Consider the following 19,693-nt stretch of genomic DNA (forward strand, 5'->3'; position numbering starts at 1 on the left):
TGAGGGCAGAAAGTTCTTGTAAAAAAAGAGCTGGCTAATCCTTGACTCGGGTTGTGGACTGAGAGATGCAAAGTGGATCTTTGTTCTTAGCACATCTAAGAGCCTGTATGTTGGTCAGGTGCCATAGAAATGTTCAGCTACTCAGCTTATGTTTTCTTGCAAGATAAGATTGTCATGTCATTATAAATTGCAGAAGATGGGTACCGTTAATCGTTCGAGCTTTCTTGTGTGTGGGGGGGGGGCACTTCTGCTGCTGGGAGATTAGCTGTTGGATAAATTTAATGTTCAAAATTCCTGATTTTTGTGCTACCAAATGTTGTGCTGAAAGTACGAGCAAAGTGGAGCGCACCGTGGCATCGCACGGACATTTCAGCTATATGCTAAAAAACGGGTCAGGGCCTCAAATGATCAATCAAATTTGTGTTTTACCTATCGATTTCTTCTTGTGTATCCTTTCACTTTTCTTTCTTTTTCTCTACTGTTGTTTTGTATTCCTATGAACAATATAAGACCATTATTTTCTACTGTGGTGAATAACTTTTAATAAAAATCATATTAATTTTCTAAATAGATCAACATTATTTTCCATTTTTGTTGACAAACATTATCGTCTTTTACATAATATATTGACAATTCTTTTGGGGTACATCAACATTTTCATATCCGGTGGGACATGTATTTTTAAATTTTGCTTCATGGAAACATGTTATACGGACAATTTTAACGTAATTATATGTTGTGAATATTTTTCAAGGGAAAATGAACATTTTTTTATAAGGAATGTATTCTTTAAAATATTTTCTAATGATCTACGTAGATTTTTTCCCCAAAGATAGATAGATGAACTTTGTTGAAGGATCGGAACAAGTTTTTCAATTACTTCAGCATCATCTTTCGTAAACGTGGACGGATTAAAATGAACCACTTTTCGACTTGCATAAATATTTTTCTCAGTGACATGGCAATAAGCAAATCATCCATTAAGATCACGGCTCTCGGCTCTCCTTTCTTGCTGATCTTCTACCCGAAACTTGTCTCCAGTATATCTATTTAGTGAGCTCAGACTCAGATGGAGGTTGTTAACAACACGGCCGCTAGGCTGTAGCTAGCTAGTTAATTAGGGTTAATTAACTATCATACGTCGACGACCGGCCGGCTCAAAAAATATACTCCGTATATATATACTAGCAAAAGAACCCGTGCAATGCTACGGAACAACGGAAAATTATATCAAAACGTCAAATAAATGTTGATGTGTTTCATGAGCACACATGTATATAACGATTATGATATGTTTATTTTTGTGGGCTATAATTTGGTCTTTTTCTCTTTTGCATATGTCTTATTTTTATATTCCTTCTCCCAATTTCTCGCTCTCCCTCTGACTATAATCTCCATCCACCCTACGTGTAAACTCTTTCTCTCCCCATCCCGATTCATCCCGCCATCGAACATCGCGTCGTCCACTTGTGCACACTGCCTCCGCCTGTAGATTCTCACCGCCCGTCCGCTCCCACGCGCCGCCTACTCCCACTTGCCGCCCATTACGCCTATGCGTCGCCCGCCAACGTCCTCTTGCAGCCTTGTCTGTCCGTTCGCTGCCCACACGTCATGTCCGGCCACTTGCCCGTCGAGAGGGCCACCGATGGCTCGCACCGACGCGGTCCCTGCTGCCTTGCGCGAGCCACGGCCATCTCGGCATCAGGCTCATCCCATCGCCGTCCAAATCCCGTGGGGAGCCACCGGCGCACACGAGCCGGTGGAGGCGGCGGTCGAGGTGCGCGACAGAGCCGCAGGTACGCAGCCGCCTTGCGCACACGGACGCCGCCGACACGCACGAGCTGGTGGAGACGACCAAGAGCGGCGGCGGGCGCTTGCGAGATCCGAAGGGCGGCGGCGAAATCCGGATCGGACATGGGTAGGGGTGAGATTCGTAGGAGAGGAGCGAGGAGTGCTCTGTTGGTTTTTTTTGGGTGGTACGTGTTTTTTCTGTGCTTGAAGACCGCGGGAGCCAGGATTAAAAGGCACGTGGGGCAGATTCGTAACTTTGATGAAGTGATGTACCGCGACGTCCGTATCATCGCCACCAACTACAATTTAATATATTGGTATAAATATATATAGCAATCAATCGATCGCTGACTTGATCTGCTCGTGATGTGCTAGTTAATGCTATCGATATCATCATCCATCCGCTAGCTAGCTGCTTAGTTTTCACGGCGGGTGGGGGTTATCGATCGGTTTCGATCGAGGACAGCGCTGTAACAAACACCATCTATCCATTTCTTACTCATCATTTCTGCCCAGATGTAAGCCTGTAACAAACACCATCGACCGATTCAGCTGTACCTAAGCTAACTCCAGTTTAAAATACTCCCTCCGTCCAACAAAAAATATCTTAAGTTTGTTAAAATTTGGATGTATCTAGACATGACTTAGTGTATAGATGCATTCAAATTTGATCAAATTTGAGACATCTTTTGTTGAACGGAGAGAGTAATTGATTTGTTCCCATTGAATGAAATGGAATTACATATGGCGCTAGTTCCTTCCTTCATAGATCCGCATCGAACTCGTTGGAATTACATATGGCGCTCAGGCGTCCGTGTCTGAAACTCTGGGCACTTTTAATTGGTTTGGTGTACGTTAACGCTGCGGTGCAAGCGCCATCATCAATCAATCAACAATCGATGCAGCTGTGCTTAAGCTAGAGTGGAGTACTATCTGGTCGGAGGAGGCATTTTTTTATGGGCCCAGTATGTACCGATCGAAGGCCTGATTTTCAATGTCAATCTAATTTTACTAGGATATATCTACTAAAATCAAATAGATATTATGATTTGATAATGCTATTTTATTAAACATATCATTATTTTTTGTCATATCATTAGAATTTTCATCAGCACGTCACTGTTATTTCATTATCATGCCATTCACATTTTTTAATAATATTATTAGTTTAATATTATATCACTGATTTTTCAATAACATATGTACATGTGGAGGTTGGTCCTGTGTCAGCGTCGGTTGACTGAATTGGCTCCGACAGGCACTATTTACAAATTACAACTACATCAAGATCGATCGCGTGACTTTGATATGGTCGTGTTAATCTTTTTATCAAAAAGGTGTCGGCATCAAGATTATCGCACTCAAAATCTTGATCAAGTCCTCGATCGATTGATCCTTCTGTGCTGCAATTTCCCCAAAGTTAATTCGATCCGTTTTCCTGATTTGCAGGAAGGCCACATTTGGAACTTTTACACAGGTAAATTTATGTACCCTCGCGGCCGGTATGGCACTAGTACTCACAATTCAAGTAGAATCAAAATAGTTAATTATTTGGATTGAATTACAAACAATAATCGAAACAAAATGAAAATGGAAAAGAATGGTTTTGCCCAAAATGTATGGATCTGTGTGTCCTCGTAGTTCGTTGAAGTCTCAGCTCTAAGTTAATCCATCATCTCAGTGGTTGTCTTCTTGATGAGCTCCCACGCGCCCCTCACGTGCCTCTCCTCCTGTAGTGACGACCCCACCGCGAAGCGGAGCACGAACCTACCGCCGACCACCGTGTGCGCCAGGTAAGCCTTGCCGGTCTTGTTGAGCCGCTCCATGAGCTCACGGGTCACCTCGTCGGCGTCTTCCTCCGTCATGGCACCACTTGCCTTGATTCGGAAGCACACGAGAGCGAAGTTCCTCGGCACGACGATCTCGAACCGATCATCGGCGCCGACGAGGTCCTCGAACATCTTGGCCATGGCGACGTCGCTGCGGATGTGCTCCTGGAGTTTGGCGGTGCCGTAGGTGCGCATGACCATCCATAGCTTGAGCCCACGGAAGCGGCGGCCCACGCCGACCTGCATGTCCTTGAGGTCAGTGACCTCCCCAGAGTCCGTGACATCATTCTTGAGGTACTCGGGGTTCGTCTCCAGCGCGTCGCTCAGTCGGTGAGCATCTCGGACATAGAGGCATGTGCAGTCGAGACAGGTGAGGAGCCACTTGTGTGGGCTCATGCTGATGGAGTCCACACGTTCCACACCATCGAGATGGTGCCGAAACTCGGGGCAGATGCACGCGCTGCCAGCATAGGCAGCATCGACGTGGACCCACGCGTTGAACATGGCAGCAACATCGGCGACGGCGCCCACCGGATCGACGGCGTTGGAGGAGGTGGTGCCGACAGTGGCACAGACATATGTCGGCACGAGGCCAGCATCGACATCGGCCTGCATGATCTCGAGAAGCTTCACGGGGTCAAGGCCGTAGTCGGTCTCCGGCCCGGTAGGGATGGAGCGGATGTGGGCGGGGTCAAAGCCGGCGAGACGGCATGCCTTGAAGAACGTGGAGTGGGTCTGATCGGCGGCGTAGACCGCCAATTTAGGCAGGCCAGAGACGCCGACAGAACCGCTCCGGCGTAGAGCGGCGTCACGGGCAGCGACGAGCGTGACAAGCATGGCCTCACTAGTAGTGCCGAGGATGACGCCACCGCCGGTTCCACGACCAGAGCTCGTACGGTTCATGAAGGTGGTTGGCAGGCGGAGCAGCTGGGCAAGCCAGTCGAGCGCGAGCACCTCCATCTCAGTGGCAGCAGGGGCGGCCTGCCACGTGAACCCGACGGTGTTCATGGCGGAGGCGATGAGATCACCGGCGATGGCGGCGGCGCTGTTGGTGGAAGGGAAGAAGGCGAAGAAGTTTGGGCTCTGCCAGTGGGTCATGCCGGGGACAACGGAGTTGCGGATCTCCTTCATGGTGACGTCGAAGGGAGCCGAGTAAGTCGGCGGAGAGGCGCTGAGCTGGTCCTGGAGGTACCCCGGCTTGACGTTGGGGAGCACGGGCATGGACTCGACGTTGGTGTAGTAATCAGAGATGAAGTCGACGGCCTTGTGGAGATAGGCGCGGACATCATCGGTGTTGAGTGGCTGGAACGACTTGTCGTCGTCGGGGAAGGCGGAGAAGGCCGTGGGGTTGGTGTCAATGCTGCCCATGTCGATCTCTTTTGCAGGTTTTAAGCACTTAGGAGCAAGAAAGCAAGAAGAGAAGCTCTTAGCAACTTGAATTTGTTAGCAACTTAGCACTTGTGTGGGAGAAAGCTAGAAGAAGCTAGCTTGGTGGTGGAATGGAATGAAAGCTAGCTGCTTAATTGGCTTGGCTTTGCTGGTCGCTGTTTGTGAGGATTGAGTTGCCGGAGAGGAAGAAGAACAAAGGAGCTAGCTGTGTGGCTTGGGTTTGATATTGCTCGTGGAGGTCTATTTATATGCGATGGATGCAGCAAGGAAGGAAGGAGCAAGCAGAATGGAGATGGATGGGAAGCGGCGTTGCGAAGTGGGCGTTGGATGAGTCTTCTGCGGTCCTAATTAAGACGGAATCTACGAAGCACGTTGCGAGGAAGGTTGGTTTGCTAGGAACGTACGTACACTCGAGTCAAATGGTCCACACTCGTTCGTCCAATTCGGGTTCAGAACTTCAGATGTGATGCACCCGCGACCCGTTTTGGCGTCTCAGTCAATGTTTTTATTTTGAGGGGAACGTCATAGTCGACGTATGTTGATTGGCCGTGCGCCAAGCCAATGCATCCGGCTGCGTATAACATGAAAAAAAAAACAAGAAGAGGAAAAAAAACATACTTGCTCTGTCTAACGAAGGATGTCTCAACTTTTACTAAATTTGAATGCATCTATGCACTAGGTCATGTCTAGACTCTAGATATATTCAAATTTTGACAACTTGTCGGAGGGAGAAAGTATTTTCCTTCCTTATATGCAACATATTTTTCATTAATTCTTTGTCCGTATGTTGGAGGATGCATATATGCTTGTAGCACGGTACACAGAACACGCTCCATGTCTTCGAAACAATCCCACGCAAATTAGGGGCGTCCTTAATTTAATCATTTGGTTCTTAATTAGTACGTAGTCGTTTACAACCCACGTCTGACAAGTCAAGATGAATATGGCATGTGCACAATGTTGATCAACGAGGCAGAATAAGAATCTAGTGCAAGTAGTAGAGGCATTCACGCGTACTTAATTTGGTTGGTGTGGGATCTAATTTATCTGACTCGATCCAAAACCTTTTTCTCGTGCACGACGACCCAATATTGGTTTCGAGTCAAGTCGTCAAATCTGTCATCGCGGGGACTGTCGATCTGTGAAGCAGTGTTCATGCCATGTTCATCTTATCTCTAATCTTTTTTTTGCGAGGATCTTATCTCTAATCCCAACCACATTATATCTAACAAGCAGTATTTCTTGCTACCCAGACAAAAGTAAGTAGGCGTAGTGCTTAAAGTTGACATTCTAGATTTCTGCATAGGGTAATTAGGTTCATAATTTCTATATGCTCTCAGGATCGACCGCTGATACATATAATTGTTTTATCTCGTTGAATCAATTAGCTGGGGCCTCGGACGGACTGGGTGAATCAATGACCATACGCATGCCGTTCAATACATGTTTGATTAATTGATTGTCAAGCTAATTAACTTAATTTACTCCCTTGCTGTAATTGTTAGCAGATGATCCCATGTCACATACCATCGCGTTACGACAGAGGTGAAAACCCTGCGCAATGGGCACTTCGAACTGTATGGGAATGTCTTATTTGTGCTTGTGTGGAGCCCCGTTAATTTATTTCCCGACGTATTTGTTTTCCCTGACATACCGACAATTAAACTTTCCTGACAGTAGATTGAACGTTGAACAATTCCTAGGGAATTTGCGTATATCCGGCCGGGCAGCGCCGAAATAGATGACAACAAAGACTCGCCGGCCCTGCGCGTATAATAAAAATATATAGACACTCGTTCACAGTTGTTGAATTGGAGTTATAAATGTGTATACTGTACAACAACTACAACTAATTAGGTGTACGTACGCGTGGAACCGGAGCCCTACGTAGTGTACGTATGACTAATTGTTTGGGCTTCCTCACTCTCGACCGAGACATACGTGCGGAACCTGCTACGAAGTACTCACTCCGTTTTTAAATACTTGTCGTGGTAATTTGCATTAAAATCACGACAAGTATTTAGGAACAGAGCAAATACTAGTTAGGTAGGCAATGCAATCTCTCCAGACTCCCGGTACGTATTATATTTCATTCAAATTTGATCAATCGATGGAAGAAAACGTCTTAGCTAGGGGTCGTTCACTTTAGCTCTGCATGCATTCATACGCACTCGTATATCTACGTGTTAAAGAGAAGAGAAAAAGGTCATCGCTTGGCGATGTACGTAGTACATTGGTGAGAATGCATGCAACTGAGCATATGGACCAAATTAATTAATTGATTCTGGATATTATATTTCTACCAAGAAATGAAGAAAAATGGCTAGCTATATATATATAGTCAGATTGACCGGACCTTCGATCGATCTGTACCTAATTAACCTGCTACCACAGTATGGGAGGAAAGAGGCCATTGCACAAGTATAGTCCTATTACGTACACAGTGTTCGGACTTTTGACCGGGCATGCATGCATGTGGATGTGTGGTAGAAGTGACCGGCGCTCTGCACAACTCCCAGGTTGCTCGAGTATACGTTGTAGACCCGGAGACTGTTCTGACTTTTGACCAGGTATTCATATATATATGCGACGTTGCAATTTGTAAAGCTAGCTGTAGTACTGTCCCTTCACTTTTTTTTTGTAATCTGTTTCAGTCAATTCAGCAGGAATTAGTATCAGTGTCTCTTCAGAACTAAACTGAGTCTGGACTGTGTCTGTTGGGGGCTGAGGCCTGAGGGGGCCTGCCCTGCCCCTAACTCGCTTCCAATGGACAACCACCCTAATGCGAGCGATGGACAGGTGGTGAAGGGCGTAGTATAATAAGAGAGGCAGCTTTTTTTATACGTGTCACATAAAATTTTAATAAGACAACAAAACATGTTATAGCCAGTAGAAACGAGTAAATCAATTGGATGTCATCTCTTAGCAATTAGAGTAAATTTCACAGAACCACAGGTTTTGTCGCCTTCTCACGGAGCACTGGTAGATGCTAATTTGTCCACAGAACCACAACTTGTTTGTCTAATTGTCTCAATCTACCCAAAACACGTGTTTAAGCTCATTTGACACTATTTCTTACAGGTGGGGCCCGCACGTCAGGCACCACGTCAGCTTGGGCCCGCACCAACCGAATCGAAATCGAGGTACAGATCAAGAGAGTACAAGCAACATCCGCGAGCACGGACGGAGCGTGGGGGTGAATCGATGAATACCTTGGAAGAGGGAGAGGAGGAGGAAGGCGAGTGAAGCCGGGGAGCCGAGGAGGAGGAGCAGCGACGGCGGCGGAGCCATGGACGGAGACAATCAAATGAAATCCCCGACCTACTCGAATCCCTCCGAATCGAACCGAATCAACAGAGCCGCGCTCGTTGGCTTCTTCAAGCTCGGGGAAGGGCGCAAGGAGCTTGGTGGTGGTGGCTGGCTGGGGTTGGGAGGGAAGGCGGGCTTTGAGGAGGTGGGAGGTGGCGGCGGTTTCGGCGGCGGACGACGAAGGGGGCGCACGAACTGGTCCGAGCTGACGTGGCGCCTGACGTGTAGGCCCCACCTATAAGAAATAGTGTCAAAAGATTTTAAACACGTGTTTTGGGTAGACTGAGACAATTGGACACACAAGTTGTGGTTCTGTGGACAAATTAGCATCTACCAGTGCTTCGTGAGAAGGCGGCAAAACCTGTGGTTCTGTGAAATTTACTCTAGCAATTATACTCGCGAAGAGAGGAACAGGAGAGAACATCTCCTTCTCTAACCTATCATCCCAAATCACCCTTTTTTTCTCCCAAACGGTATGGTAAACACACAAGCCATCAACCTTTTAAGCTCACAGAGTAAACTAAACTAATTGTGACGTCATAACTTGGTTACAGTGTACTAATTAAAACGGGTGTGGTAAGGAGAAAAATAATTAATATGAAAACGTACGTAATGAGATCCACCAGCTGGTTTTGATGCCCTCGTCGAGACAAAACTAGTATACATGATCGAGACGGATCGTGAACCGATTAATTAAACGTTTGACCGATAGTTAATTTTTCTTAAGTTCATAACTGAATAAAATGGGGCATGGTGCAGTGTGTACTGGTTGCTACTCCAGGAAGTTCTCGGTCTCGATCAATCGGTTGTTGGTAGGTAGCTAGCGCCTTGATCGATCGGTCCAACTAGTACACTGTGCCCGATTGATGGAAGATACGGACCAAGAGTCATCTTGCTATATATCCCCAGGTCGAATTCGATCGATCGGGCAATTATAGAATCTGGCCGTAGGTGCCTTGCATTGATGCATCTGGCCGGCTGCTTTAGCTGGCAGACAAGCCAGCGCTGACTAGTTGATTTGGAGGCATGCATAGTACTAGTATATAGCTAGCTAGGCCCGGTCAGTTCCGGAAATCCACTTTACCTGCAAATCCGGTCAGTTCTCATTTAATTTGTGTGGGTAAGTCGTCATGCAATACGGTGACTAATTGACTTTGTCTTGCTGAATATAAATATGGATTCATTAATTAATCGAGTTGAACTGAATCCACCTACTCCGTATAGTTTTTATCTAGCCCCTTTCTCATTTGATCTTGTTCACGTTTTCTTTTACGTTCGTGCTCTAGTCATTCCCGCCTATTAATTTTAGCCATTCTTGACCTGTTCACTAGCCACGCAAACTGGATGGTTTACCTTATTAGATTGATCGTAGCCTTGTTGGTATATAAATACAGATCCGCCCAATATATACAAGAGAACCGTTATTCATGACAGTGGTCAACGGTCATGCATGCGTCTGCTTCCCGTGTTGACGTCTCCGACATAATGCAAGTACGTAATGTGCAGAGCGTGGCAATCAAACTACTATACACATATATAATTTTAATAGCCCATCACTGCTTGCGTGAGCTTCCTAAAATTACAAATATATAGTCGCGTCAGCTCATCGTTAATTTGCCGCGTCACAGCTGATTGAGCCACGAATTAATAAACTAAAACCCACGACGTCTCTATCCACGCTGTATGCGTGTTGAACTTTTCTGTAAATTTGAATCTATTGTTTTAGAGTAACCGCGCCTTCCATTAAACAAACAGAGTATCGTTAGAAAAAAAAACTGCTAGACTGACCAGGAGAGAAGAATCCGAGAAGTACTGCAAAATAGAGTCTAATATCAGATAAATTACCCATAGGTTCCCAGAAGTCTCTGTACACATCGAAGCCAAAGCCGCCCCCAAACTCTAAGATGTCAAGGTGCTCGTGGGAAGAGACACACAACCTCCGACAAGGCAAAATAGAGCAGTACCATTGCCAAAGAGGCCATTTGAGCCGATGAGCAGGCCAGCTGCATGCAGCGAGGCAGTTGTTGATGTGGTACATCGTTTGGAGAACATCAACATGATGGACTGGACCCAGATCCATCTCACATGACCGCCGTCAAAAAACACCAGACCTGTCACCATCGAACCACAAGACCTGCCAGCTCTTGGACGACACAACAAACATCAAATCTCACCTCCACAAACAGGTGAGCAAAGCCACATGCTTCTCGACGTCGCCTTGGTGAGGAGGATGCTAAGGTAGATTTATTCGACACGACGCGACCCTCACCAAACCAGCACCATCAAGCGAAATAAAGACTCTAACCTTTAGGAACACCATGGAAGATAAAAAGGAGTCGATCGGCACCCCTCCTCCGGCCATCCGATCAGCGGGGGACAGAGGGAGGCGGAAGACAGTTTCACCAACGTTCACCACGGAAGTTATGCCGTTGTCTCGACACCCCCCCCCCCCCCCCCCCTTTCTTTTCTCCGGAGCGGTTGGCAGACGAGCAAACCGCTTCATTGTTTAAATTAACTAATTAAGGAAGTGTTGTCTGCCATGCATATATATTTGATATCGTGCATGGCTTTTTGACCTTTCTGTCGAGTTCATTCCGGCAAAAGTATTTCGAGGCAGTTATCGGCATTTATGAATGTATTTATAGGCAGATACAAGTGCCTCGATAATCATCCTGCCAAGGCATTTTTTTCAGCTATTTTTTATGTTTATCCTTCTATTCCTGTCAATTTCATCATATCTCTCAGGGTTATTCTTGAATCTAGTAGCGCGAATACCTTGAAAAATAATGAAATTCATAGCTTAGATCACGCAACTAGAGTCCTTTTGTTGTCAAACAAATATTGTGGGCATAAACAAAACCCTCTGTATATATAGCTCACAAAATGAATAGGTGCTCAAGCACAAAAAATCAAAAATTAAATTAGGAACATGTGTACCCTAAATCCAGGGTGTATATCTGTGTCTGTTTTGCAATATGGTTTCTACTCCATTGACCCCTCCGATTAATCGAGCATCTCGCTAGTTGTCTTCTTGATGAGTTCCCATGCGCTTGTTACGTGCCTCTCTTCCTGGAGCGATGACCCCACTGCGAACCGAAGCACGAACCTCTCGCCGATCACCGTATGTGCAAGGTACGCCTTGCCGGTCTTGTTCAGGCTCTCCATGAGCAAGCGGTTGGCCTCATCAGCATCCTTCTCTGTCATGGATCCACTTGCCTTTATCCTAAAGCACACCAGAGCAAAGTTCCTCGGCACCACGATCTCGAACCGGTCATCGGCACGGACGAGGTCCTCGAAAATCTTGGCCATGGCAACATCGCTGCGGATGTGCTCCTGAAGCTTGGCGGTGCCGTAAGTGCGCATGACCATCCAAAGCTTGAGCCCACGGAAGCGCCGTCCCACACCGACCTGCATGTCCTTGAGGTCAGTGACCTCGCCGGAGTCAGTGACATCATTCTTGAGGTACTCGGGGTTCGTCTCCAGTGAGTCGCTCAGGCGGTGAGCGTCACGCACGTAGAGGCACGTGCAGTCCAAGCAGGTGAGAAGCCACTTGTGTGGGCTCATGCTGATGGAGTCCACACGCTCCACACCATCAAGATGGTGCCTGAACTCTGGGCAGATGCAAGCGCTGCCGGCATAGGCGGCATCAACGTGTACCCATGCGTTGAACATGGCGGCAACATCGGCAACGGCGCCCACGGGGTCGACGGCGTTGGAGGAGGTGGTGCCGACGGTTGCACAAACATATGTTGGCACGAGGCCGGCAGCGACATCGGCCTGCATGACCTCGAGAAGCTTCGCCGGGTCGAGACCATAGTTGGTCTCAGGCCCAGTGGGGATGGAGCGGATGTGGGCAGGGTCAAAGCCGGCTAGCCGGCACGCCTTGAAGAATGTGGAGTGGGTCTGATCGGCGGCGTAGACCGCCAATTTAGGCAGGCCCGAGACGCCGACGGAGCCACTCCGGCGTAGAGCGGCATCACGGGCGGCGACTAGCGTGACAAGCATGGCTTCACTCGTCGTGCCGAGGATGACGCCACCGCCGGTACCACGCCCCGAGCTTGTACGGTTCATGAACGTGGTCGGCAGGTGAAGGAGCTGTGCGAGCCAGTCAAGCGCGAGCACCTCCATCTCCGTGGCGGCCGGAGCCGCCTGCCACGTGAACCCAACAGTGTTCATGGCGGAGGCGATGAGGTCACCGGCGATGGCGGCGGCGCTGTTTGTCGACGGAAAAAACGCAAAGAAGTTGGGGCTGGCCCAATGCGTCATTCCGGGGACAACAGAGGTCCGGAGCTCCTTCATGGTGACGTCGAAGGGAGCCGAGTAAGTTGGCGGAGAGGCGCTGAGCTCGTCCTGAAGGTACCCCGGCTTGACGTTGGGGAGCACCGGCATGGACTCGACATTGGTGTAGTAGTCGGAGACGAAATCCACGGCCTTGTGGAGATAAGCACGGACATCTTCCGGGTTGAGTGGCTGGAACGACTTGTCGTCGTCGGGGAATGCGGAGAAGGCCGTGGGGTTAGTGTCGATGCTGCCCATGTCGAGATAGAAGACAATCTGGAAGCTAGCTTAATTGGCAGATCGGCCGGAGAGGAGGAAGACGAAGAGAGCTCGTTAATTAGCTTGTTCGGCAGAGGAGATGGATTAGTGATCGAATTAATTGGCAATTGCTTTGGTTTGGTGAGGAGTTGGTGGTTTGTTGCAGGCGTATATATAGGTTTCCAAAATCGCAGATGGAAGCGGCGTGGCGAAGTGGGCGTTGGCCGTCGCGGCCGCGGACTGAATCCTAAGAATAGTGAGTTCTTGCGAGGAAAGTCGGTTCAAACTCCAGCTTGGTACACACGGAGGTACACGGTCAACTCGTCCGTCCCGATGCTTCCGGCTGCGCTTCCTTAACATGGAAAAAACGAAGGAAAAAAAAACACAGGAAGTTCAGACAGCGTCGTTTTTCCTATTTTTACTACATCGACAGTGACTGTCCATATGTGTTTAATTAGTTCTCCAACGCCTCTCCATCGCCATTTGTTGCACGTGCGTTTGTTTGACCGAGTCTAATGTATGTTAGTCCTGGATAAAACTGAACTTGGATTCAACTCATCCTTTTACAAAGAGGAGGAACGACTCTCCAATTAATTAGGTAGGTACTACCGTACTACAGGATATTCGCTGCCAAGAAAGAAAGTAGAACTAGCATTAAATAGCTAGGTGCACGAGTCAAAACGGAGCCGTACTGTGTTCCCAACTTCCCATAATGCTGAATCAAACTATCTCCCTAGAATTTCACTGCACACTGAACGAACACATGACGTAAGCACGTTCTGAGCAAACATTAAGCAGTCTTTGGGTCTACTGTATGTGAACACGGTCCCATGCTACCACATGCTGGCATGCATATACATGTTTGACCACGCCCGCATGGCTGGTCAAAAGTCCCAACAGTCTTCTACTGTATGTGTCTGCGCGTATGCATAATTGCACATACACATCTTTATTCAAATACTTACTCCGTCAAACAAAATATGTCTCAACTTTAACTAAATTTGAATACATCTATACATTAAGTCATGTCTGCTAGATACATCTAAATTTTGACAAACTTGAGACATCTTTTGTTGGACGGACGGAGTATATAATTATATTGAAATTAGATACACTTACACATCAAGCTACTTCCATGCATACGAGTATATACTATCGATATTGTGTTTTTGGAGATATCTAATTAAAAATGTTTAACACGTGGTACTCCCTCCGACCCATATTACTTGTCTCAAATTTGTTCAAATATGGATGTATCTATGTTTAAAAAACGTCTAGATACATATGCAATATTTCAACAAATAATTCCGGCGGGAGGGAGTACATTAGTAAAGGCTAGCTCAAGCCACTATATATATAAATTAACCAGAATTAACTGTCCTAGCATGCATGCTCGTTAATTTGCCGCGTCACAGCAGATCTAGCCTGTAGTACAAAAAACACCACGCTGTGCCCCATCAACGTCACCACGAGTTCGATTTATTTACCACGGCCGGTCTCGATCTCACACGTACGCAATTGGCTTGATATATTATTTCTTCGAAACCTTGCGAAGAAAAATCTTAATAAATATTTGTGGTCGGCTAGCTCTGGCTCTTGCAAACCACAGAAATGGCGCGTCTGCGTGTTTAAATAATTTTTATTAAACAAATTGTCGTAAACTAAATATGTAAAACGTGCTGCCCTTTGATGCCGTAGCTGGCGTGGAAAACGCTGTGATTTGTGTATCTTTTTCTATGCAAGACTAGAAACGCCTGTAGTCTTAACGGCTACTTGAGCATGTGTTTTTTTTACCTCCGAGTTAATTTGATTACTGAGGGAAGCATATGTGCCGGGGAAAATATAACTGCCAGCACTTTACTGGCAGGTCTAAGTGCCGTCTACAATGGGTCATGGTGTTGTGTGTTTCTATTTCTGCCAAGGCATCCCTGTCGGCTGTTTCTGACGGTTATATTGTTCTATTCCTGTCTGTTTTTAGTTCACAGAGGTAATTCATGAATGTGGTAGTGCACATAGTTTCAAAAATGATTAAATCCACATCTTGTGTTCATGTAAATAGAATAGTCCTTTTATTGTCAAATAAATATCACAGGCATAACAAGCCCTCTGTAATGGTCACAAAATGATAGGGGCTCACGCGCCAAACTGAAAAAATCAAATTAAGAAAATGTGTACCCTAAATGCAGGGTGTATATTTGTGTCTTTTTGGAATATTTGTTTCTATCCTCTAAAGACCCCTCAACTTAATCCATCATCTCGCTGGTTGTCTTCTTGATGAGCTCCCATGCACTCCTCACGTGCCTCTCCTCCTGCAGTGATGACCCCACGGCGAACCGGAGCACGAACCTGTCGCCGACCACCGTGTGCGCAAGGTAAGCCTTGCCGGTCTTGTTCAGGTTCTCCATGAGAACGCGGTTGGCCTCATCGGCGTCGTCCTCTGTCATGACTCCACTTGCCTTGATCCTGAAGCACACCAGAGCAAAGTTCCTTGGGACGACGATCTCGAACCGGTCATCGGCGCGGACGAGGTCCTCAAACATCTTTGCCATGGCGACGTCGCTGCGGATGTGCTCCTGGAGCTTGGCAGTGCCATAGGTGCGCATCACCATCCAGAGCTTGAGACCACGGAAACGTCGTCCCACACCGACCTGCATGTCCTTGAGGTCAGTGACCTCCCCAGAGTCCGTGACATCATTCTTGAGGTACTCGGGGTTCGTCTCCAGCGCGTCACTCAGTCGGTGAGCATCACGGACATAGAGGCATGTGCAGTCTAGACACGTCATCAGCCACTTGTGTGGGCTCATGCTGATGGAGTCCACACGCTCGACACCATCAAGATGGTGTCGGAACTCCGGGCAGATGCATGCGCTGCCGGCGTACGCAGCATCGACATGGACCCATGCGTTGAACATGGCGGCAACATCGGCAACGGCACCCACGGGGTCGACGGCGTTGGAGGAGGTGGTGCCGACGGTGGCACAAACATATGTTGGCACGAGACCAGCATCGACATCGGCCTGCATGATCTCAAGAAGCCTCACCGGGTCAAGGCCGTAGTCGGTCTCCGGCCCGGTGGGGATGGAGCGGATGTTGGCAGGGTCGAAGCCGGCGAGACGGCACGCCTTGAAGAACGTGGAGTGGGTTTGGTCGGCAGCATAGACCGCCAATTTAGGCAGGCCGGACACGCCAACAGAGCCACTCCGGCGTAGGGCGGCGTCTCGGGCAGCGACAAGCGTGACGAGCATGGCCTCGCTGGTCGTCCCAAGAATAACACCACCACCGGTGCCACGGCCGGAGCTTGTGCGGTTCATGAAGGTCGTCGGCAGGCGGAGGAGCTGCGCGAGCCAGTCAAGCGCGAGCACCTCCATCTCCGTCGCGGCCGGAGCCGCCTGCCACGTGAACCCAACGGTGTTCATGGCAGAGGCGATGAGGTCACCGGCGATGGCGGCGGCGCTGTTTGTCGACGGAAAGAAGGCGAAGAAATTGGGGCTGGCCCAGTGGGTCATGCCGGGCACAACGGAGTTGCGGATCTCCTTCATGGTGACATCAAAAGGGGCCGAGTAGGTCGGCGGAGAGGCGCTGAGCTGGTCCTGGAGGTACCCCGGCTTGACGTTGGGGAGGACAGGCATGGACTCGACGTTGGTGTAGTAATCGGAGATGAAGTCCACGGCCTTGTGGAGATAGGCCCGGACATCATCGGTGTTGAGCGGCTGGAACGACTTGTCGTCGTCGGGGAAGGCGGAGAAGGCGGTGGGGTTGGTGTCGATGCTGCCCATGTCGATCTCTTTTGCAGGTTTTAAGCACTTAGGAGCAAGAAAGCAAGAAGAGAAGCTCGGAGAGAGCTTAATTGGCTACTAGCTTAATGAGCTGGAGGATGGCTCTCTAGCTAGCTTGGTCGCTCTGGCTCTAGCTAGATTTGCTTGGTTAATTTGGTGAGGATTTGAGATAGCTCGAGCAGGTTTATATAGGAGTGCCGGCTTGGTCGCATGCAAGAGCTAGTAGCGGTGGAATGGCGTGGGGTTGTGGGCGTTAATTGGGCGATCGAGTCGCGAAGACTGCGTGCGTGTGTTGCTACTACTTGCTAGGAAGGTCGGTTTAATTTTGTTGGTAGGTAAGAGGTAGCGGCGGCCCGGTCCAAGCGGAGAATGGACACACGGCCGGGTTAATTTCCGGTCCAGCCAGGTGCCGCTTTCATGGATATGTACTGATATGATGTATGTATGTACATACGCAATGGACCCGTTAAGAAGGGCGTGGATTGCGATAGCTATCATGTATATATACGTTGCAGCGTAGCAGCCTATGTGGATATTCGTTGTATCAAGGAATAATACTAGTACAACAAACAGCTATAGGTACACGAGTCAAACCGGAGCCGCAGTTACAGAGCAACGAAGAAGGCTCTGGGTTTCCTTTCCGTTGAATTTTGTGTGAAAAAGTTCTACCTAGCTACCTAGAGCAATATTGCATTTGCATCTACTAATCTACATACACTGCAGCCATGCTAGAGCTGAGGGGTGAGGTGCTATACCAAGAGTGCATATTTCTTTTTCATTTCTTATTTCCACTTAATTTTAAGGTTCTACCACGTACGTCCTGGTGCATACATTGCCTAGTCAAAAGTCGGCACGATTAATCTATCCGGCCGGGTCTAACGAACATCTACGTATACTGATTACTGAATGAACGAGTTGAGAATGAGGCATACCACGCGTGAACATTCGGTCATTCACCTTTTTTTATAAAACTTTTACCACGTCCTCCAGCTGCCGCTGCCGGCCCGTCGGGTCAAAAGTCTTGAACAATCTTCTGATGACATTGCACTCCTTGCATACTTGTTTAATTAATTAGTCTCTTTCTCACAGAAAGGTTAATTAATTAAGTACTTAATTACCATATTTGGTTGCCCCTGTTTCGTCCGTTGGATGGATGCATGACGCACGCATGCATCTTGCTGACACATGCAGCAGATCGGGTGCACACCGTGTTGCCGCGTAGTGCCAAATCTAGCTATTCCCTCCGTTCCCAATAAATTGTCACCTGCCATTTTGCAAAAAGAAAAATCTTATTAATTTATGAAATCAATCTGCAGTGTACACCATCAGTTGAATATGGATTGCACGTTGATTTCGGAAAACTACAGGGTTTTTTTGTGCAAAAGTTCTGATAGAACGTAGAATGCAGGTTGATTTCGCGAAATAGCAAGGATTTTTTTGCGAAATTTCCGGCGCCAATTAATTAGAAACAGAGGGAGTAGCTGCTTAATTATTCGGATTAGCTCAGCACTTTCGTCACTGTAGTAGGAAACGAGAATCAAGAAAAGGAGATCTTTTTCTTGCATATCTAGCTAAAGTAAACGACCTATGTTTGCATCCGTTGGTGGAATGCCTGCCTACCTAACCATCTGGTAACCGGTCATGGTCAAGTGAGGAAGCCGGCCGGCCGTCGAAACGAAAAACATTTTCATTGATACGTACGGCTCCGGTTCAGCGCGTGCACCTACTAATTAAAATCGTTTTGCTAGAAACACCCAATTATTTAATTAATTAGTTCAAGTTTAGCACATGTCATCAGCGCGCACACGTTTAATTAGATTTCCAATACGCGCAGGGTGGTCTGACTGATTAATTTGCTTAGTTATTTAATTAGTTCTGACTTCCTACAGGATTGAATTTAACCCGCTTTTGTTAGTACGGCCGTGCCGTCTCTGCTTCTTGGGTAAGAACCGGTCTAGGAGAAATGATGTCCAACGTGACGGGTAGCCATCGGGAAACAAAAGCGGGCACCATTTTGGGGCAGGCAACAGCCAGACTGTACTAATGTGAAAAAATTTACCTTTAACGGGGCCGTTAACTTGTTAGGATATACACACCAATTCCGATTCGGTAAAAACAATAATATTAAGTTGCCTTGGCGATCAAGGGAGCATGAATTGGACGAGATGACACGGTCATCGATCTAAACTCGTTCTTCCGTCCTAGTGAAACTATTAATATTCATAAAAAGGGAGATAAAAGTCATATCGACAGAGTAAAAATTAAAAATTAGAGCATGCGTATGAGATTAGGGACCCCGGACAAATCTAAACACCCCAGCAAGCTTGGTCAACAACTAAAAAATAGCGAGCTTGTTCAACATTAAAAACATACACTTTTTCCTATATGCTGGCTAGCGAAATACTTCACGGAGTTAACTGTGTCCATGGCCACGACTCTGACGACTTGACTGGAATTGAAGTCTGGAAGGAACCATTACCAACAACGTGCATGCAGCTAGCCGGCCGTGTGTGCGTGCGTGCGTATAAAGAGAGAAAAAGGCTTAGAGTCAGAGAGAACAAAATTCCTCACCAACCAAAGTACACCAAGTGCAACTAGTACGTTAATTCTTAGTCCCGTCTCGATCGTTGATCAAATTAATATAAATATATGTGCACATGCCATATTCGTCTTGAACTGTTTCGGGGAAAGGAATAAACGCATGCTCTGACTTGGTGTCGGAAACGACGGGATCGAGATCACACGACCTGGCGGATGTCGATTTATTCAAATTCCTAATTGTAGTTTTATGAGTTTTCGGCTGATTATAAAAACTTAACAAGTGTTTTAGAAAGCACATGTGTAGAGCTCAAAACCAACCGTTAGTTAAATGGTCAGTGGGATGATTAATTGTGTCCTGATTATAAGAACTTAACAAGTCAACGTAGTCCAAGGAATATATTTTTTCCAAGGAAGTTAATTACAGCTAGCACGGATTAAATTGCGAGAAAGATCGAATCGTTGTACGTTCCATGCATACTGTCTTAATTATACGTAAAACTCACTGTTAATCAAGAACTGTTA

The 19,693-nt window shown here is 47.3% G+C and overlaps 3 protein-coding genes across 3 annotated transcripts; all 3 read right to left on the reverse strand.

Moving 5' to 3' along the window:
* Positions 1-3,314: 3,314 nt before the first annotated feature.
* On the reverse strand, positions 3,315-5,287 carry LOC100832473 (aromatic-L-amino-acid decarboxylase). Its single transcript, XM_024461332.1, has one exon. The coding sequence runs from the start codon at positions 4,986-4,988 to the stop codon at positions 3,456-3,458; it is 1,533 nt and encodes a 510-aa protein (XP_024317100.1). The 5' UTR covers positions 4,989-5,287; the 3' UTR covers positions 3,315-3,455.
* Positions 5,288-11,094: 5,807 nt separating this feature from the next.
* Positions 11,095-13,015, reverse strand: LOC100832786 (aromatic-L-amino-acid decarboxylase). The gene has a single exon (XM_003573318.3). The coding sequence runs from the start codon at positions 12,852-12,854 to the stop codon at positions 11,322-11,324; it is 1,533 nt and encodes a 510-aa protein (XP_003573366.1). The 5' UTR covers positions 12,855-13,015; the 3' UTR covers positions 11,095-11,321.
* Positions 13,016-14,900: 1,885 nt separating this feature from the next.
* On the reverse strand, positions 14,901-16,813 carry LOC112271623 (aromatic-L-amino-acid decarboxylase-like). Its single transcript, XM_024461333.1, has one exon. It carries the CDS (start codon positions 16,628-16,630, stop codon positions 15,098-15,100), a length of 1,533 nt encoding a protein of 510 aa, XP_024317101.1. The 5' UTR covers positions 16,631-16,813; the 3' UTR covers positions 14,901-15,097.
* Between the last annotated feature and the right edge of the window lie 2,880 nt (positions 16,814-19,693).

Source organism: Brachypodium distachyon, chromosome 3 (assembly GCF_000005505.3).
Source record: "Brachypodium distachyon strain Bd21 chromosome 3, Brachypodium_distachyon_v3.0, whole genome shotgun sequence".
Classification (NCBI taxonomy): domain Eukaryota; kingdom Viridiplantae; phylum Streptophyta; class Magnoliopsida; order Poales; family Poaceae; genus Brachypodium; species Brachypodium distachyon.